We start from the raw sequence: 25,896 nt of genomic DNA on the forward strand, positions 1-25,896 counted from the left end.
ACCCCGCCACCAGCTACACACGCCATGCTGCTACACACCCCTGGCCACAGCTGCTACACACCCTGGCCACAGCTGCCACACACCCTGGCCACAGCTGTTACACACCCTGGCCACAGCTGCTACACACCCCCGGCCACAGCTGCTACACACCCTGGCCACAGCTGCCACACACCCCCCGGCCACAGCTGCTACACACCCCCCAGCCACAGCTGCCACACACCCCACAGCTGCTACACCCCCCTGGCCACAGTTACACACCCCTGGCCACAGTTGCCACACACCCTGGCCACAGCTGCTACACACCCCGGCCACAGCTGCTACACACACCCCCCTGGGCTGTTGCCACACACCCCCGGCCACAGCTGCCACACACCCCCGGCCACAGCTGCTACACACCCCGGCCAGCTACACACCTCTGGCCACAGCTGCTACACACCCCGGCCACAGCTGCTACACACACCCCTGGCCAGCGCTACAACACCCCAGCCACAGCTGCTACACACCCCCGGCCGCAGCTGCTACACACCCCAGCCACAGCTGCTACACACCTCAGCCACAGCTGCCACACACCCCCAGCCACAGTTGCACACACCCCCGGCCAGCTACACACACCCCTGGCCACAGTGCCACACACCCCCACACAGCTACACACCCCTGGCCACAGCTGCCACACACCCCCAGCCACAAGCACACCCCAGCCACAGCACACCCTGGCCACAAGCACACCCTGCCACACACAGCACACCCCCAGCCACACAGCACACCCTGGCCACAGCTGCTACACACCTCAGCCACAGCCACACACCCCTGGCCACAGCTGCTACACACCCCTGGCCACAGCTGCTACACACCCGGCCACAGCAGCACACACCCCCGGCCACAGCTGCTACACCCCACACGCCAACACACCCCGGCCACAGTTACACACCCGGCCACACCACACACCCCAGCCACAGCTGCTACACACCCTGGCCACAGTTACACACCCCGGCCACAGCTGCTACACACCCCCGGCAATAGCCCACACACCCAGCCACACAGCCACAGCGCACACCCGCCACAGCCACACACACAGCGTACACCCCGGCCACAGCTGCTACACACCCACAGCTGCCACACACCCCCAGCCAGCACACCCGGCCACAGCGCACACCCCGGCCACAGCTGCTACACACCCCCAGCCACACATGCACACCCCACACAGCTGCTACACACCCCAGCCACAGTTGCTACACACCCAGCCACAGTGTACACACCCCCTGGCCACAGCTGCTACACACCCCCGGCCACAGGCTGGCACACCCCGGCCACAGCCAGCACACACCCCGGCCAGCTGCCACACACCCCCCAGCCACTACACCCCCAGCCAGCTGCTACACACCCCGGCCACAGCTGCTACACACCCCCGGCCACAGCTGCTACACACCCCCCGGCCAGCTACTACACACCCCGGCCACAGCTGCTACACACCCCAGCCACAGCTGCTACACACCCCGGCCACAGCTGCTACACCCACCTGGCTGCTACACACCCCCGGCCACAGCTGCTACACACCCCAGCCACAGCTGCTACACACCCCCGGCCACAGCTGCTACACACCCCCGGCCACAGCTGCTACACACCCCGCCTGGCCTGCTACACCCCCGGCCACAGCTGCTACACCCCGGCCACAGCTGCTACACACCCCGGCCACAGCTGCTACACACCCCCGGCCATGCTACACACCCCAGCCCAGCTGCTACACACCCCCGGCCCAGCTGCTACACACCCCCGGCCACAGCTGCTACACCCCCAGCCACAGCTGCTACACACCCCGGCCACAGCTGCCACACACCCCGGCCTGGCTGCTACACCCCCGGCCACAGCCTACACCCCCGGCCACAGCTGCTACACCCCCAGCCATGCTCTACACACCCCCAGCCACAGCTGCACACCCCCGGCCACAGCTGCTACACCCTCAGCCACAGCTGCACCCCAGCCACAGCTGCACACCCCTGCAGCTGCTACACACCCCCGACCTGGCTGCTACACACCCCGGCCACAGCTGCTACACACCCCCCCAGCCACAGCTGCTGCACACCCCCAGCCACAGCTGCTACACCCCCGGCCACTGCTACACACCCCACAGCTGCTACACACCCAGCCACAGCTGCTACACACCCCAGCCACATGCTACACACCCCACGGCCCGGCTGCTACACACCCCAGCACACCCACACACCCCCGGCCACAGCTGCTACACACCCCGCACAGCTGCTACACACCCCCGACAGCTGCTACACACCCCCGGCCACAGCTGCTTTCACCCCCCATCAGCTGCTACACACCCCGGCCACAGCTGCTACACCCCCGGCCACAGCTGCTACACCCCGGCCACAGCTGCTACACACCCGGCCAGCACACACCCCGGCCTGGCTGCTACACACCCCCGACCAGCTGCACACACCCCCGCCTGACACCCAGCTGCCACACACCCCCGGCCACATGCTACACACCCCGCCACAGCTGCACACCCCGGCCACAGCTGCTACACACCCCCCGGCCACAGCTGCTACACACCCCACGGCTACCACACCCCCGGCCGGCTGCTACACACCCCCGACCAGCTGCTGCACACCCCCGGCCGCTGCTGCTGCACACCCGCCACAGCTGCTGCCACACCCCCCAGCCACAGCTGCTACACCCGGCTGCTACACACCTGGCCACAGCTGCTACACGACCACAGCTGCGCTACACACCCCCGGCCACAGCTGCTACACACCCCGCCCACAGCTGCCACACACCCATGCAGCTGCTACACACCCCAGCCACAGCTGCTCACACCCCAATACAGCTGCTACACCCCCGGCCCTCACACCCGGCCACAGCTGCTACACACCCCGGCCACAGCTGCTACACACCCCCAGCCACAGCTGCTACACCCCCAGCCACAGCTGCACACCCCGGCCGGCTGCTACACCCCCGACCACAGCTGCTACACACCCCCGGCCACAGCTGCTACACACCCCCAGCCACAGCTGCTACACCCCCAGCCACAGCTGCTACACACCCCCGGCCACAGCTGCTACACACCCTGCCACAGCTGCTACACCCCAGCCACAGCTGCTCACACACCCCCAGCCTGGCCTACACACCCCCGGCCTGGCTGCTACACACCCTGCCACAGCTGCTACACCCCCCGGCCACAGCTGCTACACACCCCCGGCCACAGCTGCTACACACCCCCAACACAGCTGCTACACACCCCCCGGCCACAGCTGCTACACACCCAACGGCTGCTACACACCCCCAGCCACAGCTGCTACACACCCTGCCACAGCTGCTACACACCCCCAGCCACAGCTGCCACCCCAGCCACAGCTGCTACACCCCCAGCCTGGCTGCTACACCCCTGGCCACAGCTGCTACACACCCCCGGCCACAGCTGCTACACACCCCTGGCTAGCTGCAACACACCCCCGGCCACAGCTGGCTACACACCCCGGCCACAGCTGCTACACACCCCAGCCACAGCTGCTACACCCCAGCCACAGCTGCTACACACCCCGGCCACAGCTGCTACCACCCCCGGCCACAGCTGCTACACACCCCGGCCACAGCTGCTACACACCCCAGCCACAGCTGCTACACCCCGGCCACAGCTGCTACACACCCCGACCCAGCTGCTACACACCCCGGCCACAGCTGCTACACACCCCCCAGCCACAGCTGCTACACCCCGGCCACGGCTGCTACACACCCACGACACAGCTGCTACTGGCCACAGCTGCTACACACCCCCGACCCGGCGCACACCCCACACAGCTGCTACACACCCCAGGCCTGGCTACCACACCCCCACACAGCTGCTACACACCCCGGCCACAGCTGCTACACACCCCAGCCACAGCTGCTACACCCCGGCACAGCTGCTACACCCTCAGCACCAGCTGCTACACACCCGGCCCAGCTGCTACACCCCGGCCACAGCTGCTACACCCCCGGCCACAGCTGCTACACCCCAGCCACAGCTGCTACACACCCCCTGACCCACAGCTGCAACACACCCCGGCCACAGCTGCTACACCCCGGCCACAGCTGCTACAGTACTGAACTTGGCGCCACCCAAGGTAAACAAACACCCATGATGACTCAGCGGTGGTAGTGGCCGAGGCAGGGAGCACCACAGTCACTCTCCAACTATCATTAATATTTAACATTTAAGTCGTCCTTGAAGGTAAGTTAACACCTGTGAGAGTTAAAATAAGTTACCAGAGACCACACAACAGCAGCTAAGAAGGTAATTCAGGCCCAAGAAGTTGTTAAATAAGGTGAATTAGCATACCGAGTGTCCGGAATGTTTTTTATTATGTTCATTAATGTTTATATGAGTTTTTAATAATTTATATTCGTGTGTACTGTTTGTAGATCATGTAGGTGTGTAGAATGTGATAAAATTAAGGCCAACGGATGATATACCAAAAATGGGTCGATTAATTCCAATTGTTCAATGAAATCAAATAATGGTCCTAGATGAATAAATCAGACTGCCAATCACTTCTCGACTAGTATTTGGTGTCACAAAGTCAAAAAATTGGAAAACTTAATTTAATCTGAGTTAATAGATCAGAGTGCATGTACCTAACCTAACCTAACCTACCTAACTAACTCGACCGTATTTGGTGTCACAAAGTCAAAAAAAAAAATTGGTGCTTCAATTATCCGAGTTTTGTTGTGTTAGGTTAGGTTAAATTCAAATTAGTACATGCACTTGATCATTAACTCAGATTAAATAAGGAGGGTCGATGACTACATTAGTAATTGAAATCGGATCAACGATAAACATTGGCATAACAAGAGAAGAGTGTAGTGTGTTATATATATATATATATATAGTATATATATATATATATAGTATATATATATATATATATATATATATATATATATATATATATATATATATATATATATATATATATATATATATATATATATATATATATATATATATATGTACTATACTTTTGGGTATACTTAATACTGTGTACAGTACAGGTCTTTGACTACAGATAACACCTGTACACAAATGTTTCCATTTGATTAAGTTCTCTGTTAATGACAACAATTGTTATTTTAGGTTTTATTTCCAATGTTGGAAGAACCACGACATTGCCTCTTAACCCATATTCCTCCCCTATTATTCTGCTAATCTGTTAACGAGTTTTGTAATGTCTCTTCATTATCCATGATAAGAGCAGTATCAAATGCCTATTATATACAGTACAGTATTTGATATTACTTTACCATTAACTTTAAGTCCTTCATTATCACTTATAACTTCTCTCATTAATAATTCTGAATATATATTATAGAATGTTGGAGACAGAACACAGCCTTGTATTACTCCTTGTCTGTGAAACAATTAGTAAGTTCATTATTTACTAGCACTGCAGCCTCCTGTTGTCGGTAAAGATTAATGAATCTTAGAGTAGATTTACACACACACACCCGACTCAGCCATCATCGTCACTACTACCGTGTTCTTGTCATCACAGACCATGGCCGGAGACAGCAAACAGATGCCAAAGTTGGACCTTCAGCGAGACTCTATAAAGCTCAGCCAGCCACAGCTTGACTATATGAGGATTGTTGAGAACCAAGTGAGTCTTTACCTTCACTTTTTAATAACTCCTGTTTACACTAATTACTGTTTAACTGATAGATGATGTTAACTGGTGTTCCCATAGTGACTTTACTGATGTTTAGACTGCCATAATTATTTTAATAGAATTTACATGAATATCTGTACTGTATAAATTAAAACATTGAAATCCCCTCGTAAGATCACCTGAAGATTGGGCACCCCAGTTTATTTCACCTGAAGATTAATCCTCCTTTAGTTATGTTGCTAGTGTTAATTTTACTTTTCTTTTTTCCTTGGGCGATTGGTCACGTCTCTGTCACGCACTGTTGGCAAATACTGGGCATGCACCGGCTACTGAATGTACCTGAACCCGCTCCAGTGTTGGTCAAGTCTTGTCTTGAAAGAGCTCACACTCGATGCTGTCACAACATTTTCTGGTAGATTGTTCCAATAGTTCACAACTCTCACTCCAAAAAGCTTGCCCTCACAGTTTTCTGGACTTGCAGCTTCTTCAATCTTGAGCTGTGACCCCTTGTGGGGCGAGCGTCCGCCAGTTCCAAGTAAGGACACTCGACTGAGTAGTGCCCCCTGAGATGCTTATACACCTCAATTAGGTCACCCCTTGCCCGTCTGTAGTATAAGCTAGGCAAGTTCAGGCGCTCCAATCTCTCAGGGTAGCTGAGGTGCCGAAGTGCAGGCGCCAGTCTGGTGGCCCTCCTTTGAATATTTTCAACCAACTGACAGTCCCTAGCATATCTCGGGGACCAGACGGGGTGACAGTACTCCAGATGGGGAAGTACTTCACTCTTGAAGATCATTACGAGGGGCGGACCGTCAAGATATCTGAACGACCTTCTCATAAGACCCATTAATTTATTTGCCTGATTTACCTTCATCTCGCAATGGCCCGAGAACTTCAGCTCATTGTACACATCTAGGTCCTTCTTACATTCAGTCTCAAATAGTGCAGTTTCTTCATCCCGTTGGGACATCTGATACGCCTCCTTACCGTTGGTATGCCCCAGGTGCATCCTCTTACACTTTGTGACATTGAATCTCAGCAGCCATTTCTTTGACCATTCCTGGAGCCCACAGAGGTCCTTCTGCAGCTCTTCACAGTCCGCTTGGTTCTTAATTTCCCGAAATAACTTGGCGTCATCGGCAAGCATTTGTATGGAGGAGTGTACAACGTCAGGCATGTCATTTATGAAACAAACAAACAACAGCTGGCCCAATACACTGCCCTGTGGTACCCCACTTGTGACAGGTACGGATGATGTTTTCGTGCCATTAATCACCACACACTGCTTGCAGTCATGTAGAAAGTCTTCTATCCATGCTCGGACATTTCCCCGAATTCCGTACCCTTCCAGTTTGATCGTCAGCCTTTCGTGGGGTACACTGTCGAAAGCCTCGGCAAAATCTAGGTAAATATTGTCGATATTACCACCCTGTTCCAGAATATGGGTCCAAATATCCAATACCTTTAGCAATTGTGTTAAGCAGGAGCGCCCCGGCATAAAACCGTGTTGGCAATCCTTTACAAGGTTGTTTCGTAGTAGATGTTCCATCGCGGCATCTCTGATAATAATCTCAAGTACTTTACATATTATGCTGGTCAGGCTCACCGGTCTATAGTTATTCGTGGAGTGACAATCGCCCTTCTTGAAGATAGGACTCACATAAGCCACTTTCCATTCACTGGGGACCATTTGTTCGTCCAGGCATTTACAAAACAGGATATTCAGGGGCTCGGCAAGCTCGTTGCTCTACTCTCTTAGCACTCTAGGATGCACCATGTCAGGGCCGGGACTCTCATGGACCTTTTGACTGTTTATTTCTAATACCCTCTTCTGTGAACACAATGTGGGTCAGTGCTGTGTCAAACCGTCTGTCCTCAAACGCAGGAAGGCTAATCGCATCCTCTCTTGTGAACACCGAGGAAAAGAAGCTGTTCAATGCCTCAGCTTTATCCTGGTCAGAATCTGCGTAACTACCATCTTCAAGCCTCAGGTCTGATACTCCTACTCGCGTTTTTAATTTCAACTTTGCATAGCGGTAAAACGCCTTTGGGTTTGACTTGACCTCGCTTGCAACCAGCCTCTGGAACTCCTTTTCTGCCCTTCTAGACTCTATCTTTGCTTGGTTTCTGGCTGTTGCATACATCCTCCTGTCCTGCTCATCATTTGACCCAACCCACGTCTTGAATTTCTGGGTTTTCTTCTAACTTTGTCGACCGCCACATGGTTCATGTGTAGAGATCCCCTCGTATTCCTAGAAGCACTGGGTTTGGTTTTGGTATACAGCTCCTCCCCAACTTACGACCACCCGCACTTACGACCTGCCTCAGTTGTACCAAAATTTGGTAAAATTACGTATTTTCGAGTCCCAAAGTCAGTACACAGACAAAATTTTTGTTTGTAATTCACTTTAAAATGGCTGGCAAGTTTAAAAATTAGAGTTTTGTGGTGCTGAGAAGAAAAAGAGACACCCATTTTAGATTTTCTATGTATTATTTAAGCATTTCCGACTTATGACCATTTCGACTTACGACCTGGATTTGGGTCCCTAACCCCGTCGTAAGTCAGGGAGGAGCTGTATATTTATCGATCAAATGAGTCACTTTACTAGTTATGATATTCAGCGTAGTGTCTATGTTCTTGTTCCTTAATGAGCTGGGCCAGGGTGTTTAATCACTAGGTAAAGTAAGGTTGATGGAGGTGATAGATACTGTTGTTCCTTAATGAGCTGGGCCAGGGTGTTTAATCACTAGGTAAAGTAAGGTTGATGGGGGTGATAGATACTGTTGTTCCTTAATGAGCTGGGCCAGGGTGTTTAATCACTAGGTAAAGTAAGGTTGATGGGGGTGATAGATACTGTAGATAGGTCAGATGAATAGATAAACAGTGTCCACAAGTTCCTCTCGGGGGATCTAAAACAGTTTGTTGTGTTACAGAACCTGGAGCGGGTACAAAAGTTGGCCAGAATGAAGCGCAACAATATCTGGGTCGGCTCCATGTTGGGTCTGGGAGTCCTTGGCATCTACGGTTACTCCATCTACTCCGTCAAGCAGGAGAAGTTCCTCGACGAGCTGGATTAACAACCGACCCCCCCCCCACACCAGAAGGTCGTCTCTACACAATGACGTTCACGATAAGTCATTTCTAGTTGATAGGAGCTGAAGATGAGGATACATTTGGAGGCATCTAGTTCTGGGTACATTCATGTGTTTAACATTTTATGGTGTTGAGTAGGAACATTTTGAGTTCATATTGAGCTTAACAAAGGGTAAATTAATATGTAGTTTGGGCATTGGATTGTATTTTTATTTCTTAATTTTTAAGGATCGTGGGTCTGTGAAGTCTAGCTGTGTGTGTGTGTGTGTGTGTGTGAACAGTTAAGATGCCTGAAAGACACTACGCCATATAGGTGTATCATATGTTTGGTGCATCAGCTGTTTCATGCCATTAAGTTATGCATGAATGAGGAATGGTGGAGATGCAATGATGATGATAATGATGTACACACACAGTGATGACAATGATGTACACACACAATGATGTACACACAATGCTGACAAAAGAATAAATCCCTTGAATCTAGGTCATAATAACACCCACCATTGAAAAAATTTATTCAAGGTTCATACCAAGAAATTCAACTCAGATTTTCATAACTTCACACATTAATCTTAAACTCTTCACTAAGGAATAAGAGAATATATATAATTATGGTAGAGTTTCGGCAAAAGATTAGTACCATTTTGGATATGAATTTTTCTGTAGGTGATGCACACGACTTTGAAAATCCCACCGCTACCATAACTTCCTTTGGTGGTGTGGTGTTGAGGTCATGGTGATTGGAGACAGAGATGACAGTTAACTGGTGTACTGAGTGGTTAACTCTGGGTAGTTAGGTGAGAATTGACTGGTGTATTGAATGGTTAGTAAAAGATGGCAAATGACTGGTTAAATGTCTAGACAGTTAATTGATAAGTCACTGGTTACTGATATGGACAGTTAAACAATGGCTGTCAGGTATAGTGCACAAGTAACTGTGAAAATCACCCAACCAATAGTTATTTGTCTTCAGTACTCAACAACAATATTTGCAATATAACAAATTGATGTTTAATTGGCTGTTGTCATAATGTGGTTGTTTGGTATGAATTGACCCGAACTGACCTCCACCAGCCAGCTGTAAATGAGTATCAGTTGTGACCTTCATTAAAAGATCCAAACACCTGTCTTTCCTGATATGTTTTGTCAGGTATTTGTAAATAAATTTTGTTCATATTAAAAAGATATTTGTCACATATTTCATCATTTCTTTGATCTCCAGTGATGTGTTAAATCTTTCACTCTAGGAAATGTATGTTTTTTTTTTAGATTACCTGAAGATTAGACACCCAAGCTTAGAGCACCTGAAGATTAGACACCCAAGCTTAGAGCACCTGAAGATTAGACACCCAAGCTTAGAGCACCTGAAGATTAGACACCCAAGCTTAGAGCACCTGAAGATTAGACACCCCAACCTAAAGATCAACCACCTTAATGCTCACCTAACCTCACCCCTCCCAAGTAATATTTCAGTGTAAGCATTTTTCATACAGTTGGTCAAGGATCTGGGGTCGAGTTTGATAATTCCTCATGCAAATTATTTAGTCTTTTGGGTCATTAGCTGGACTGACTACTTACATTACAACATTTTGACTCCAATTCATAGTTAAAGGTTACACCAGAATATTGAGCTTAGGAACGTGTTGACCAGACTCACATTGTTGTTATTTACAAACAGTACGATACAGTTGTTTGTTAATTTACACGAGGGAAAAATTCCTAAAATAATCTTCCAGATATTGAAAAATCTGTAAATGGAGGAACAGTTGTAGTGTAATGTGTCAAAAAGTGATCATTGGTTGTTAGTGACAGTAAAGCTGTAGTTTAGTTATAGTGTGGAGTCATCCTCTGTGACTGAGTCAGTACACAACATACAGTACAGTATTGATGCAAGGATAATTAAAAGCACAATATGGACATAATATACTTTTTACTAATAATGTAAGATTATCACTGTGTATAACACAGGTACTGGACCATCGGGGTAGTGATGGGCAGAGTTTGGAAACCTGACATTCAAAGTAGAGGTAAAACGTGATACATAGAAACAAAATAACACAAACACGACAGTTGGGGGTATTGTACACAGCGTCTCACAAGTGATCAGTATTATTTATAACTTGGAGTTTATCACCACTTAACACCTTTGTTCTGGGGCTGACACCTGCCTGCTGGTGCTGATGGTGGGGCTCAACAAGTTACTTACACAGTATCACTCAAAATTTAGTTTATATACTTTGAATTGTGATAATCATGTGAAAGTTTAAACTGTAAATCAGTGATGTTTTTCACTTATGTGGAAGACCAAGTTGGTGTTGAGATGAGAACTGATGTATTACAGCTGTGAAGGAATAGATCATTAAAATACTGTACTGTACATCACTAACTGTGAAGGACTAAGTAATGAACCTTTTCATGATGGTACAGCAGTTGTTGTCTCATCTTAATAAACCTTTCAGTTATAACTTGTGGCCACACTCTCACTTGTTATATTTATTTATTTAAATTTTGTATGTATATTGCATTTTATTTAATATTGAAACACTGTTATTTATGAAACACTTGTGTTGCTCTCAATAGGAGCATCAGCCCCAGAGTGTTACCCCAAGTGGTTGAGTATAACCCACAATACTGTACTTATGATCATGCTCAGGTACCTGGGTCAACATTAGCACCCAAGGACAAATACACCAATATCAAAATATTTCTCATATAATGTATACTGTAAATGATACTGTATGGTACACAAGTGTTAAGGAAACTTCCATGATAAACTCTTCAGTAACACATCTACATAAATATTCCCAATGAGAGACAAAATTGTGATTACTTGCCTCTTTACCGACATTGAGAATAAAAAACAGAGCATCTCACACTGGCTGGCTTCTGCTCTTGTTGTGCCACCAATTAAAGGAAGATGCTTACGACCCACAAACACCTACTGGTATATTGTGAGGCCAAAACATATATCAGTTACCCAGCACCACTATATTTGTGTAAACTGAGTGACCTGACCTGTGATTATAGTGTAAGGGAAGTACAGTATAATATATATCCCGTGTCAAATATTACGGTGTGATGAAGACAATATATAAAACACCACCACGATAAGATGCACAATTAAACTCGATACGTTAATTGGTGCCACACAGGAGCAGAAAGGCCGTCGGTGAGCATAAGTTTGCTGGATATTTACAAAGAAAAATATATTGACGGCTTGTATGAAATATATAACTTTGGAAGAGTACAGTTTATATGGCAATGTATTTATCATTAATCGTGTGTCTTCAACAACATACCCAGCTAGGCCTTCCGTAACACACTCGCTGCACTGTACACTACACCATACTCCTCCCTCACATACTCCATCTTATCACTTCAAATCTCTTGTTGTCATAATACTTGTGTTAAATTATTCCAGGTTATACTGGACTGTAAGCAAACATTTGGCCAACACTGTCATATTTGTTTCGGCGTAAACTGTACAAACAACGGCCCATATAAACTAAACATACACAATAATGTATCCAGTTGGTCGGCCACCACACAATGTTACACTGGACGACGCGCCTCCATCACTATATACGTCCACATACAGTATTACACTCCTGGGTCAAACGTCTCAAAGGTTTGTCTAATAAATATTTCTCTTAACACAAAATGTAACAATTTACCCAAATGTTTGTCTTAAGCTGAAGCAGAAAAGTAACCTCAAAATATTAAGGAGAAAATTATAAAAAAATCTTTGAAAAGCTTGTGTAAGGTAACTCTGTCTCCCAGCAGGTACTGAGTAAACTGTTGTTATATTTCATTATTTTAATGTTTTACGTTAGGCGAGTCATCCAATAATATTCATTCTTGTCACGTGAACCTGTGAGACCCAGACTTCCAGACACTTGACAGCAGCAACAACATTTGTGTGACTAATACTGTTGTATCATCTGTGATCTTGACCACAACACTCACAAAGTTTACCTAATAACAACTGGTAAACCTTTCGTCATCTGCCATCTCGTGTTCCTCCTTCCAAACGCCAGTTTACGCATAGGCAAAATACACACGGTAATATTATGACACAATATTCTTGCCTGAGTTAAGGTAGAAAGATAAAAACAGTTAATATTCATAGTTCATCTGTAATACAAACCTATAACAAGTGACAACATTATATCTCAAAGTAAATATATTAAATGTGTCAAACTTTCCTAAGTCTTAACTTTTGTTTTTGCTCTTTGTAAAAACTTCCAGATTACTTTATTTAGTTCCTAAGAAAGATGATCAACTGGAGGGGTTATTGATGGGCTCCACTAGACCGTCGTCCACTTGTCGAGATATACTGATTTCTGTGCGAGTCTCAAACCTGATCCTCGGGGTCGTGGGAGACGGCTGAGGTGACCCAGTGGCGGCCGGCTGTTGGGTGGTGGTGGTGGTGGTGGTGGGTTTGTGGGGCACGTTGAAAAAGTGGGAGGTAGTTGTGGGCGTGTGGGTGGTGGTGGGAGTGCGTCTGGTGGTGGGAGTGCGTCTGGTGGCGGGCGTGCGTCTTGTGCCTGCCGTACGGATGGTGGTGGGCGTGAGAGCTATGGCGGGAGTGCGGGAGGTGGTTCGTGGTGCAGTAGTGGTAGAACGGCTGCCTGTGGTGGTCACTTCATCAATAGGGTTTGATCCAGTTGTACTGCTCTCCTGTAAGTCACGATATATGTTAACTTTTCTAGAAACTTTTAACACTACGGTATATAGAAACACACACACACACACACACACACACACACACACACACTATCTTCTTTTTTCTCTACCGTTCTGTACAGTAACAAGACAAATTACAGTTCTGTATACTGTACTATATAGCCAGAAAAAAAGGTTAAGTACTTTGGACAGATGAGAGATGGAAAGTCACACCTGTTCATAAAAGCAACAGGTATGTACTTCTGGTACCCTGATGCTGCACTCATAAGTACCAGGTGTTTTAAACTTGGGTAACAGGTGTGCACCTCTAGTTACCTATTATCCTACAAGAAAGCAAAAGGTGTGGGGTTCTGATACCATGTTGCTGTAAATATAAACAAGGTATGCACTGGTAGTCCTCTTTTGTTATACAAATAAGCAACAGGTATGCCTTTACTGTACTGTACCCTGTTATTATACAAAAAGCAACAGGTGTGCACTTGTGGGACAACAGGTGTGTGGTAATACCCTGGTGCCCTTTCTGCCAGGTCCTAGAAGCAGCTGGACTCATTTAAGATTTTCATCAATAATTTAAGGTTTTCCTTTTACAGTAACATTTGACCTTTATTTACTCTGTAGTAAATAAAGATTATAATGTTTAATAAAACCTCTTGGGTACAGCAGTGTTGTTGTAATATTGTACTTAATAATTCTCATTTTGTTTTGGTCTCTTTAACATAACACCTCAATAACCCAGCTTCTACACCTCAGAGGACATTACTCACTCAAATGTAAGAAGACGTTTAGAAATATCCAGATAGATGACAAAACTAAAACTCAAGTTGACAATGGACGTAGAGTACATATAACACTGCACAGTAAGTGATGTGTCAAAAACTAACCTCAGTTGGCCCCCCAAGGTTTTGATCAGGAAACTTGTTGATGGACTTGACTATGTCCTGGTCAGTGACGCCCAGAACACTGTCTATGAGGTACACAATACCCAAGTTGTACACGAAGGCTTGTGGTTCCATTACTTGTGCGTTGTTCACCAGTAAGGTGTTATCTGTCAACACAGTGATGGTTCAGTTAGGAGTTATATGAAGGTTCTTAGAGTTAACAGATGAAAGAAGACAAATTGTGTGAGAGAGAGAGAGGCTTTACAAAAGGCAGTGTGTGGGTAAAGAGAGAAATATCTTACAATATAGGAGGAAATAACACGTTAGGGTGAACACAGGAGAGGACCAGAAGGACTGCATGTGGGACACAATAATGTATTAACAAAGACAAAGCAACATGGAGACTAAATGATGGCTGCCGCCACACAGGAAGCTGCCAGGGTCAAGACATAGACTCCTGCTGCCAGCCACACTGTTACTTAAATTATTTCTGACGTAAGAGGGAGTTAGTTTAAAGTTAGTTGAGTTGATGTTTAAGAGGGAAGTACATTACAGTAAATTATTTATTGGTAAATATGAAAACCTAAATAGATTGGAGAAAATGTAAATTATAATTATTTGAGGATAAATTCTACAAATTCCAAATTATGATTGTTTAAAACTGAGGCAGTTTACTGTAATAGATTATTCTTCAACATAACTTTGTAAGTTTCTTCAGTTTTAACACAAAATACAAATTACACAGACAATTTGGTCAATGTGTTATAAAATCGATATAATTAAACTCCATCTAGACGCTTGTCATAAAAAGTCGTAAACTAAATTTTTAATTACTGTATCTGTAAATCTTTGAAGTGCCTAGAGGTAAATATTGTGTACAGGTGACACACACACTGTACTTAAGTTGATCATGAGACCACAGGTGTAGTATTACCTGGACCCTGGGTGATGGTGAGGGTGTTCTTGGCCAAGTTCTTAAAGGTAAGTCCATCTGTGAGGTCCTTCTCGTAAAACCTGCCTCTCACTAGGTGGTTGAGGACGAGTTTATCCCGGAGAACTTCGTCCAGGAGGAAGGGGTCGGGTGCGTCTGCGTAGAGGGTCTCGGCGATGGCGTTGTCGAAGGGGATGAAAGCCGTGTACTTGAGGGGGTCCAGGTTCTCTGTGTAAGTAAACCACAATACTGACCAACTGTGGAGGACAGAGTGCTCTTTACCTTTTACCTTTGATAATAAATTCACTTAACCAGTGCTACAATTATTATCTTACTCATTAAAAGACATAGAACAAAATACGCTAAAATTTATCAGCTGTCAGCATGTGAACAAAATATTTCTAGTGAAATGTTTGTCCCCTGTTTCAACGTTGCTGACGCTGTTGTCACGTCGTTTCCGATTTATTTAAAAATTTTTTTAGTAACATCAGCAAATGATGAACTGAGCTATTAGCCCCCCCCCCCCTCCCCAAAAAGTAAATCTGACAATTACTCAGTTAATATACAATACAGTGCACAAACAGCCAAGGATACACCAATACTGTACCTAGATGCTTGTTGTTATATAAAGTATAGTGTAGCAGACTGTGAGTGGTGTTAAGCGCACAATTATTGACTTTTTGGACGTGTGGACTGTCAAGGCTAGGCAGCGTCTTCAGTACAATATAGAAATAAACATGTTAGTGATTCTCTCTCAACTATTGTAAGTTTAGTAACCATTTTTTGCCTCATTAAGTCTGTTGCAATTAAACTTAAGAGAGAGGTGATCTGCCTGCCTGATGTGGTGTAGTGAACCTGTGTTAATAATGTGGTCATGATGTAGTAAGGTCAGCCATCACACACTATTAGGGTCAGGTCTTAATAACATAACACAGCAGCAGAAAACTTCATCATTCTACACAATGGATATTTGTAACTGTTGGACATGACTTAAATAATAAGCATATACTGACCAACGTCATTTAATTCTATTATTTAAAATCTATCATAACTGAACTTGACTTAACCTGAGTATTAAACACATCATTATTCTAGTGCTTCGAGTAGGTCAGTTACCATCGTGGCCCGGGAGGAGGTAAGCGAGGTTGGTGAGGTTGAGATACTCGGCAAAGAATGAGGTGCGAGGGTCTTCTTCCAGCTCTCCCAGGAGGTGCGAGAGGAACTGTGAGGTAGGCCAAGGGTCACCCAGCAGGGGAGCTGTCTCCAGGTCTCCATGTTCTGCCTGTAGCTCCAACACCTGTAGATGATCATATGATATAGTACACACACATATACTGTACTGTACATACACACAGTGGCGGCTCGTGAAAAATAAAATGGAGGGACTGCAAGCCTCACACCGAGTCCCCACCAAACAATAAGCATGGAATTTCAGAACAGTACAAGCAGGAACAAAGAATATACACGCCAGTTTAACATCAGTGTTTATCAGAAATGTGAATGGCTCTGTGGTTGTGACGAGGCAAATACTTTATTCTGCTTTCCATGCTTATTGTTTGGTGGGGACTCGGTGTGAGGCTTGCAGTCCCTCCATTTTATTTTTCACGAGCCGCCACTGCATACACACATATACTGTACTGTACATATACTGTACTGCACACACATACTGCACTGTACACACATAATGTAATTCACACACACACTCACATATACTGTGCACCCACATGTACTGTACTGTATTCTTGCATAATACAGTATTGTACACTACTGATAACATCAAAATTTAAAATACTGTCGTAAAAACAATAATAAATGATAAAATTGGATCACATGAATATTAGCCCTCAGCTTGTCACCTGATGATTGACCACCCTACCTGGGAGTTATGTTAAGTTGTTTAATTATTGGGAAATAAACTTGGGGCTTATCTTCAGGTGATCAACAAGCTTTAAGTCACTGAGGCTATATTAAAGTATCTAGAAATGTCACAGTATTTGTGGACGTGTATAAGAAAAGTGTCGACCTTGGTAACGACAAACAGCAGCGTACAGTAAACTTTTCTCACTAGAAATGTCATAAAGAGCTCCCCCCCCCCACCCACACAACCATGAAGCGTAACAAGTACAGTACAGTACAGTACAGTACATCACACACACACTGGGAATACATTAAATTTCACTCATCACAATTTCTCGATAGTTTAGAAACATTTCTAATGACAGGATGGCTTTTAATCCATTGAGTGGCAGGGGATCACGTGAAGATTGACCCCCCAACTAATTTCACCTTAAGATTAACCTAACATTCCTGGTAGTATTAGGGTAAATAATAATTAAGCTTGGGTGTCTAATCTTCAGGTGAGCCCATGTACCCGGTGGTAAGTGTTGTACAATATAACTGTACCTCATTAACATTATTCATGCCCTAACCTGAGTCCTGTGACAGTATCTTGATGAACACCTGATACAGTCAAATTAACAATAGTTTAAGTAACGGGTCTCAAAAGATGACTTAAACTCACGTCACATCAATTATTTATCACACATACAGTCACCCTATGCAGCTCTGTACACTAAACTTATTGCAGCATTTAATAACATTATATTACACAAAACTAAAGTATAATAACAAAACCTAATCAATTAATTTATCTACATTACTCTATAAATAATGATACAATTATAAGTGTTGAGCTGCGCAATGGTCATAGGTTTTGTTACATCGTCTTGGCCACTCAGTACTATACGGCTCTCGTCGGTTTAAGCAGAGAATTGTGGTCTCTCTTATTTTTCACTATCTAAGAGAGACTAAATAAGAACAATTTATAATGAAAACGTGTGTAAAGAAAATATTAAGTGATAATGGTGACAGAACAAGAAAAATATGAAGACAAGTTGTTATAGTGACCAAAAGACAGCCTCTTATTACAGTACAGCCGGGTGAACTAAGGCGGGGGGCTGATCTTCAGGTGATCCATCATAACCAGAGGAAGAGTTACGTTGGTGAGTGATTTATAGTTCATTGTGTTTATTACTTATGGCACACAAGTTTTAACATACATACATACACGTTTACACAGGTAGATGCACTTGGTAATAATTAATCCAGGTAGATTGAACGTAGATAAAGGTAAGGTAGAGATAGATTAACACTCACTCTGTCATAGTCGACAAAGAGAAGGTTGTTGACGGCGTAGGAACGACCTCTTGATAGTGGCGTCTCTGTCTCCACCACCACCTCCACCCCATTACCCAGCAGCTTACCTGTAGGTGTGTGATTGTTAATTAACATGATATACTCATAACAACGATAACAACAACGGCGACAAAAATAATACCAACGCTGAAAATAATATGTAACTAGACAAAGGGAAAATGACAGACAGACACTTCAATAGTTTCATAGCGGCAAGACGCGTAAGAAATGACTGCCCTTGACATTCTACAACGTGTGTGTGTGTGTGTGCAATCAATGGTAAGCAGTCAGGCAATTCGACCAAGGAGTGACCAAAGCATCCAGCTAGAGAGAGAGGTGAGTGGTGGAGGGAGTGGATGGAGGGAGTTGAATGAATGAGGGAGTGGAGGGAGGGAGGGAGTTGAGTGAGTGAGGGAGTGGATGGAGGGAGTTGAATGAGTGAGGGAGTGGATGGAGGGAGTTGAGTGAGTGAGTGAGGGAGAGTTGAGAGCACAACAGTAAGCAGGAAAGACCACAGCAGCGTATCCTAATAGTCTTTATTGACCCCTGAGTGTGTGTGTCTGTCTCTGTTTGGCACTCTCTCTGTTTGCCTGTCTGTCTGTCTCTCTGTTTGCCTGTCTGTCTGTCTCTCTGTTTGCCTGTCTGTCTGTCTCTCTGTTTGCCTGTCTGTCTGTCTCTCTGTTTGCCTGTCTGTCTGTCTCTCTGCCTGTCTGTTCCTGTTCTTCGGTTTGCCCTGTTCTGCCCTCTTTCTCTGTTTGCCTGTCTGTCTCTTTCTCTGTTTGCCTGTCTGTCTGTCTCTCTGTTTGCCTGTCTTTTCTGTTTGCCTGTCTGTCTGTCTCTGTTTGCCTGTCTGTCTGCTCTGTCTGTGCTCGGTTCTTCTTTTCTGTTTGCCTGTCTGTCTGTCTCTCTGTTTGCCTGTCTGTCTGTCTCTCTGTTTGCCTGTCTGTCTGTCTCTCTGTTTGCCTGTCTGTCTGTCTCTCTGTTTGCCTGTCTGTCTGTCTCTCTGTTTGCCTGTCTGTCTGTCTCTCTGTTTGCCTGTCTGTCTCTTTCTCTGTTTGCCTGTCTGTCTGTCTATATGTCTGTCCATCCGTCTACCAAGCTACACAATTTCATCCACTGGGAGGAGGGTAGAGGAAGGTAAGGCAGATTAGGTTAGGGTAAGGAAGAGGGGTTTGAGGTGAGGTATGAGGGAACACACACACACACCACCGTTTACCCGTTAACAGGAGACGTTAGGGCCAATGTATCTCTGTTAACGGTAGTCTCTCTATTTGGCTGTCGTGTTATTAGCCAGGTGTGTGTGTGTGTGTGTGACAACTTAAGCGTGTCAGTTAGTGAAAGACCGACTCACATACACGTACACACACACACAAAGACAGATAGACAGAAATATTTATAGGGTAGACAGACTAAGAGAGGGAGGCAGACAGACAGACAGACAGACAGCAATACAACAGACTGATACAGAGAAAGGAGAATGAACAACAATAAATCCAGAATCAAGTGTTCGAACCCTCAGTTTACAACCTTGGCTAGGGCGAGTTATGCGTCACTTGGCCAGCACAGGTGTTAAAGGCATTGAACATTGTGTAACGAGATAGTAAACAACAAGGACAACTTACTGAGGAAAAACACGACACCGAGAACCTGAAATAAAATGATCCAACACTAAAGGCAGATGAGTTATAAAAAAAAGTAAATCAGGGAATCGGACAAGTTAAAAAACAAACATCGAATTTCGCGCCAAAATTTTGACATTAAATGAAAATGAAAAAAATGGCGCCAAAATATTGAACTTTTTTTATGATATTTTACCTGGATATTGGCGCCAAAATGTCACATTGTTTACATCTCAAAATGAAGCCAAAACCTTACATTTACGAGCAAAACACGTCACCAAAAGCAAAAACCAGTAAGTTATACACAACAAGTAGTTATTATCACCAGTAAAATAGTAATAAGTGGAGCAATTCGTTAAAAAAAAAGTTTGGCGGGAAGGTCAGACGTAAACACAAATAAACCAAGAATTCTTAAACTTTACGACCAATAAACTTGCTAAACCTTTACAAGTCATAATTATTACCATTAAGTATACATTAACAATATTATAAGTCATATTATTATCGTTTATAAGCCTTATTACCATTGATATTTATATGTGACGAGGTGTAAACTGTACTAAAGTAAGGTTAGCGTAAGTGTTAGGTTAGCGTAAGTGTTAGGTTAGTGTAAGTGTTAGGTTAGTGTAAGTGTTAGGTTAGCGTAAGTGTTAGGTTAGTGTAAGTGTTAGTTGTAGGTTAGTGTAAGTGTTAGGTTAGTGTAAGTGTTAGGTTAGCGTAAGTGTTAGGTTAGTGTAAGTGTTAGGTTAGTGTTGTTGAGTTAGGTTTGGTTATTGTTAGGTTAGATTAGGTTAAATGATGTTGGGGAAAGAGAGATGGAAGGTGGGTAGGTGGGACGGGTGGCTGGATGGAGGGAGGTATTGAAGAATGGATGGGTGGTTAAAGGGGTGGGAGGGTAGAGGGTAGAAGGGAGGGAGGGAGGGAGGAAAGGGTAGGAGGGAGAGAGAAACAGCATTGTCTCAGATCTCCACCACAAGGACATCAGCTTCTTGTAGTCGTTCCTCCAACACCTTCACCTCCTGAAGATTCTCGGAGTCTCGTATCCTCACTACTTCTCGTACGTGAACATGTGTGTGTGTGTCTGGAGCACTGAAGATGGTACACAAGAACAATGGCTGCAAACTGACGCTGAGACTACCTTAACTAGATACCTTCACTTAACACTGAGACTACCTTAACTAGACACCTTCACTTAACACTGAGACTCTACCTTAACTAGATACCTTCACTTAACACTGAGACTACCTTAACTAGACACCTTCACTTAACACTGAGATTCCACTAACTAGATACCTCTACTTAACACTCTGAGACTTACCTAACTTTGTGAGACACCCCCTCACTTAACACTGAGACTCTACCTTAACTAGATACCTTCACATAACACTGAGACTCTACCTTAACTAGATACCTTCACCTAACACTGAGACTCTACCTTAACTAGACACCTTCACTTAACACTGAGACTCTACCTTAACTAGATACCTTCACTTAACACTGAGACTCTACCTTAACTAGATACCTTCACTTAACACTGAGACTCTACCTTAACTAGATACCTTCACCTAACACTGAGACTCTACCTTAACTAGACACCTTCACTTAACACTGAGACTCTACCTTAACTAGATACCTTCACTTAACACTGAGACTACCTTAACTAGACACCTTCACTTAACACTGAGACTCTACCTTAACTAGACACCTTCACTTAACACTGAGACTCTACCTTAACTAGATACCTTCACTTAACACTGAGACTCTACCTTAACTAGACACCTTCACTTAACACTGAGACTCTACCTTAACTAGAGAGGTTATGTGAGAGAATGAGCAAAGAACTAATCTCTCTCTCTCTCTCTCTCACACAGATAAGTCAGTTAATTAAATTCTCTCAGACAGGTTCTTGGTTGCGGTAGACCAGTTAATACATAAATTATTCAGTATTTATAAAACAGGTTAATTAGTAAACACTAACTCTAACCTAACCGGCGTTTATGGGAGTATAACTTAACCTAACCTAACTATAACTTAACGTATCCTAACTTAACTACACCCTCACCCTAGATCACTCTACACACTCACCCCCACTCACCCTCATACTCTACACTTTCACTGTTGTAACAGTAGTGTCCCCTCCCTCACGCCCTCATTCTCTCCCCCACAACCCCTTCTCTCCCCCACAACCCCTTCTCTCCCCACACCCTCCCTCTCTCCACCCTCCTCTCTCACACCCTCCTTCTCTCCCCACACACCCTCCTTCTCCCCACACCCCCTCCTCACACCCTCCTCTCTCTCACACTTTCTCCTCACACCTCCTCTCCCCACACCCCTCTCCCCACACCCTCCTTCTTCACACCTCCTTCTCACACCCTCCTCTCCCCCACACCCTCCTTCTCTCCCTCACACCCTCCTCTCCCCCACACCCTCCTTCTCCCTCAGGTAACCGGTACACGCTCGTAGCCACACCTGCTGTACTCATTATACCAATGGCAGGTTACCTTATAAACAAGTCTGTGTGTTTTGTGAGGGGTGGCGTGTGGTGAGTGGTGACGTGTGGTGAGGGGTGACGTGTGGTGAGGGGTGACGTGTGGTGAGGGGTGGTGAGGGAGGAGACAGGGTGATAGATGGATTATATTTCATTGCCACAACGACCATGACAACTGTAGTGAAAGTTGTATCGTATGACATGAAGGATAAAGGTATGGTAGGGCAGCTCCAGGCATGAATACTCGACTAAATAATGTCCTGTTTAAGCCACACCTTGACCACCTGTAATATAAGCTCGGTAACTGCAGCCGTTCTAATCTCTCTGGGTGTTTCAGGTGCCGTAGTGTGTTGATTAATATTATTCAGTGAACAACAACCACCACATTTGTACAGAGTAACGTTACAAGTTTATCTATAAGTAAAAGTAAGAAAGTGACGATAGACGCTCAATAATCAAAGAAAACGGAGGTGTTGAGGGTTAACTAACCTAGACCTCCTGACCCACTGTATATGGCGGACCCTCGCAGCCTCTAGTCTGTTCTGACAACTAATAATTTTCTTTTCACCTTGGTATCAATTTTACCCCAAACAATGTGTTTCTTTTTTGTTTAAATTTTACTACTTTATATACAGTATGTATCGTATTCCAGGGTAATGGTTAGCCAGTGCAATTGGCGAGTTGTCCGGTTTTCTTGGACTATTCCTTGACATTGAATAATGCAGCTCGTTAACTTAGGGTGTTGGCGACAGCTTCTACACCCTAAGGAAATTCACGCCTAGGTGGCCATTGTGTCGGCCATCCTCGTTACAACAGGGGCGACCATTATATTATGTATGTATGTATGTATGCAATTATTTGGATTTCTGTTTTGGTGGAAATGTTGTTGAGATGTGTGTGTGTGTGTGTGTGTGTGTGTGTGTGTGTGTGTGTGTGTGTGTGTGTGTGTGTGTGAGAGAGATAATCATTCACTCACGGTAATAAGACTTTTTTCTGTTTCTCAACACAACTTGCCTTACAGTACGTGCACAGCCTTTCCCCACACTCCCTAACCCTACCTCACCCCACACCTCCCCTAACCCTACCTCACCCCCACACCTCCCCTAACCCCTTAGATGGAGAGATCTACCACCTCAACTTATTCAACGCCACCACCACCACTACCTCCATCATCACCACCATCACCACCACTATCACCACCACTACCACCACCACCACCACCATCACCACCACCACCATCACCACCACCACCACCACCATCACCACTACTACTACTACTACTACACTCACCACCACTACCATCACACCACCATCACCACTACTACTACTACATCACCACCATCATCACCACCACTACCACCACCACCACCACCACCATCATCACCACTACCACCACCACCACAATTAAACAGGTTCAACAAGAACCACTTTAACCAGACCTTCAAACAGTGTTCACCACCACCACCTCCCCCTCTAACCAGTTACTGGGGGGCGTGGCCACGTCCTTGAAGGGGGCAGTGTAGCCCCTCCCCAAATACTACCAACACCTTCCTCCCCTCACTCACTGATCACCCCTTCCCCACCTAAGAGGACCACCCTCACCCCCACCAGAGGACCACACCACCTCCCCCCCACCAGAGAGGACCACCCACCCCCCCCACCAGAGGACCACCCCTCACCCCCCACCAGAGGACCACCCCTACCCCACCAGAGGACCACCCCTCACCCCCACCAGAGGACCACCCCTCACCCCACCAGGACCACCCCCTCACCCCCCACCAGAGGACCCCCTCACCCCCACCAGAGGACCACCCTCACCCCCCCACCAGAGGACCACCCCCTCACCAGAGAGGACCACACCCTCCGACAGACCACACTGAGCAGAACAGGTGGTGAAGGTGTAATGATTCACTTAACAGTAACGGTATGTAACCTAACCTAACCAAGGAGTCGAATATTAACAACAGGAGCCACATATTAACAACAGAAGCCACATATTAACAACAGAAGCCACATATTAACAACAGGAGCCACATATTAACAACAGAAGCCACATATTAACAACAGAAGCCACATATTAACAACAGGAGCCACATATTAACAACAGGAGCCACATATTAACAACAGAAGCCACATATTAACAACAGAAGCCAAATATTAGCAAGAGGATCAAGCTGCTGTGGCGCCTCTCTGATGTAGGTGTCAGTGAACAAGAGTTAATGCCTTAGTTAAACTCGTCTTACTAATGCACTGTTGAATATAATATACAGGTGGCATACAGAACCTTAACTTGTACCTGTTTCTACCTGTACCTACCTGTATATATACCTATAATTGTACTTTTGTTTACCTGTATTTGTATATACGTTCATCTTTACCTATAATTGTACCTGTAACTGCACTTGTACCTGTATCAAAATTAACACCTACAGCTTGGCTATAAATTCTGAATAACTGAAAATATTAGATGAACGAACATAAAGATCAAGACATTAAGATACACAGACAAAGAAATAGAAGAAAAAACAACTATTAAGAGTAAAATATCAGGCATAAATGAACCATAACAAAATTTGTACGTCATCTTCCTTATCGAGTCATCCAAGTTGGCAGCCAAATGACGACCTTCTCCCAAAATCGTCAATGTTATCTTAAATTCATCTCAGTTTTCTCTTATTTCATTATTCCTTTTTCTGTGAAGAGGAGAGTAATTATTTGGGTGTTTTTTTTTTATATATTTACTTCCTGTCAGTAAATGTTAAATATACTGAGAGAAATATTTGTGTATCTGACGTGTTTATAATTTCCAAACTAAACCATTTTTATGTATCAATTTCCTATTTTATTTATTATTTTCTATCTAAATGATTTTATATATATATATATGAATTGTTAATGTTATTTTTAATTTTCTAAGTTGATCATTTTACTTCGTAGGTCCCGGATGCTGAGAGATGATGACGTCACCCGGCACGATAGTTTGGACTCAGGTCTGTAATTATCTTGTACATTTATTTAGCTGTTGTACGTAAAGTAACTAACTTATTGACGCGACGGGGGGGGGGAGGACACACCTGATAGAGAAATATGTGTTATGTGTTAGTGGTAGTACATATCTAGTGACGTACACACACACATTAAACACTTGTTATTTTTCAAGTGTAATTTTTGTCTTTACTCACCTGCCGTTAGTCGTCAGGAAGAGTCAAACACAGCTTATGTGAGAAGGTATATAACTGACTCACCTTACCTCACCTGACTCACCTTACTACTACTACTACTACTACTACTACTACTACTAATAATAATAATAATAATAATAATAATAATAAAAACAGGCCAAATCATTTATCG

The 25,896-nt window shown here is 45.0% G+C and overlaps 3 protein-coding genes and 1 long non-coding RNA gene across 4 annotated transcripts in view; 3 read left to right on the forward strand and 1 right to left on the reverse strand.

Annotated features, from left to right (window-relative positions):
- The first annotated feature begins 1,714 nt into the window (after positions 1-1,714).
- On the forward strand, positions 1,715-3,445 carry LOC121867649 (extensin-like). Its single transcript, XM_042367664.1, has one exon. It carries the CDS (start codon positions 1,715-1,717, stop codon positions 3,443-3,445), a length of 1,731 nt encoding a protein of 576 aa, XP_042223598.1.
- Positions 3,446-4,096: 651 nt separating this feature from the next.
- LOC121867738 (cytochrome c oxidase assembly factor 3, mitochondrial-like) lies at positions 4,097-9,943 on the forward strand. The gene is made up of 3 exons (XM_042367797.1): positions 4,097-4,216; positions 5,538-5,642; positions 8,583-9,943. Exons 2-3 carry the CDS (start codon positions 5,541-5,543, stop codon positions 8,724-8,726), a joined length of 246 nt encoding a protein of 81 aa, XP_042223731.1. The 5' UTR covers positions 4,097-4,216; positions 5,538-5,540; the 3' UTR covers positions 8,727-9,943.
- A 715-nt stretch (positions 9,944-10,658) lies between these two features.
- The window catches only part of LOC121867736, a 38,677-nt gene continuing 23,439 nt past the window's right edge, over positions 10,659-25,896 (reverse strand). Inside the window, exons 5-9 of the mRNA XM_042367796.1 lie at positions 18,397-18,503; positions 16,357-16,537; positions 15,244-15,468; positions 14,313-14,476; positions 10,659-13,425 (exon numbers count right to left, since the gene is read on the reverse strand). Coding sequence (XP_042223730.1) covers positions 13,024-13,425; positions 14,313-14,476; positions 15,244-15,468; positions 16,357-16,537; positions 18,397-18,503 — 1,079 coding nt within the window. The 3' untranslated portion in view covers positions 10,659-13,023. The remainder of the gene's footprint in view (positions 13,426-14,312; positions 14,477-15,243; positions 15,469-16,356; positions 16,538-18,396; positions 18,504-25,896) is intronic.
- LOC121867739 overlaps positions 16,915-25,896 on the forward strand; it is a 35,424-nt gene continuing 26,442 nt past the window's right edge. The window contains exons 1-2 of the long non-coding RNA XR_006089229.1: positions 16,915-18,242; positions 25,480-25,532. This is a non-coding gene — a long non-coding RNA (uncharacterized LOC121867739). The remainder of the gene's footprint in view (positions 18,243-25,479; positions 25,533-25,896) is intronic.

This window comes from Homarus americanus, unplaced genomic scaffold, assembly GCF_018991925.1.
Source record: "Homarus americanus isolate GMGI-L3 unplaced genomic scaffold, GMGI_Hamer_2.0 scaffold46583, whole genome shotgun sequence".
NCBI classification, from domain to species: Eukaryota; Metazoa; Arthropoda; class Malacostraca; order Decapoda; family Nephropidae; genus Homarus; species Homarus americanus.

Coding starts and splice junctions, on each gene's coding strand:
- LOC121867649 (XM_042367664.1), top strand. CDS start 1,715: ATGCTACACACCCCAGCCCAGCTGCTACACACCCCCGGCCCAGCTGCT.
- LOC121867738 (XM_042367797.1), top strand. CDS start 5,541: ATGGCCGGAGACAGCAAACAGATGCCAAAGTTGGACCTTCAGCGAGAC. Junction 5,643..8,582: donor TGAGGATTGTTGAGAACCAA/GTGAGTCTTTAC, acceptor GTTGTGTTACAG/AACCTGGAGCGGGTACAAAA.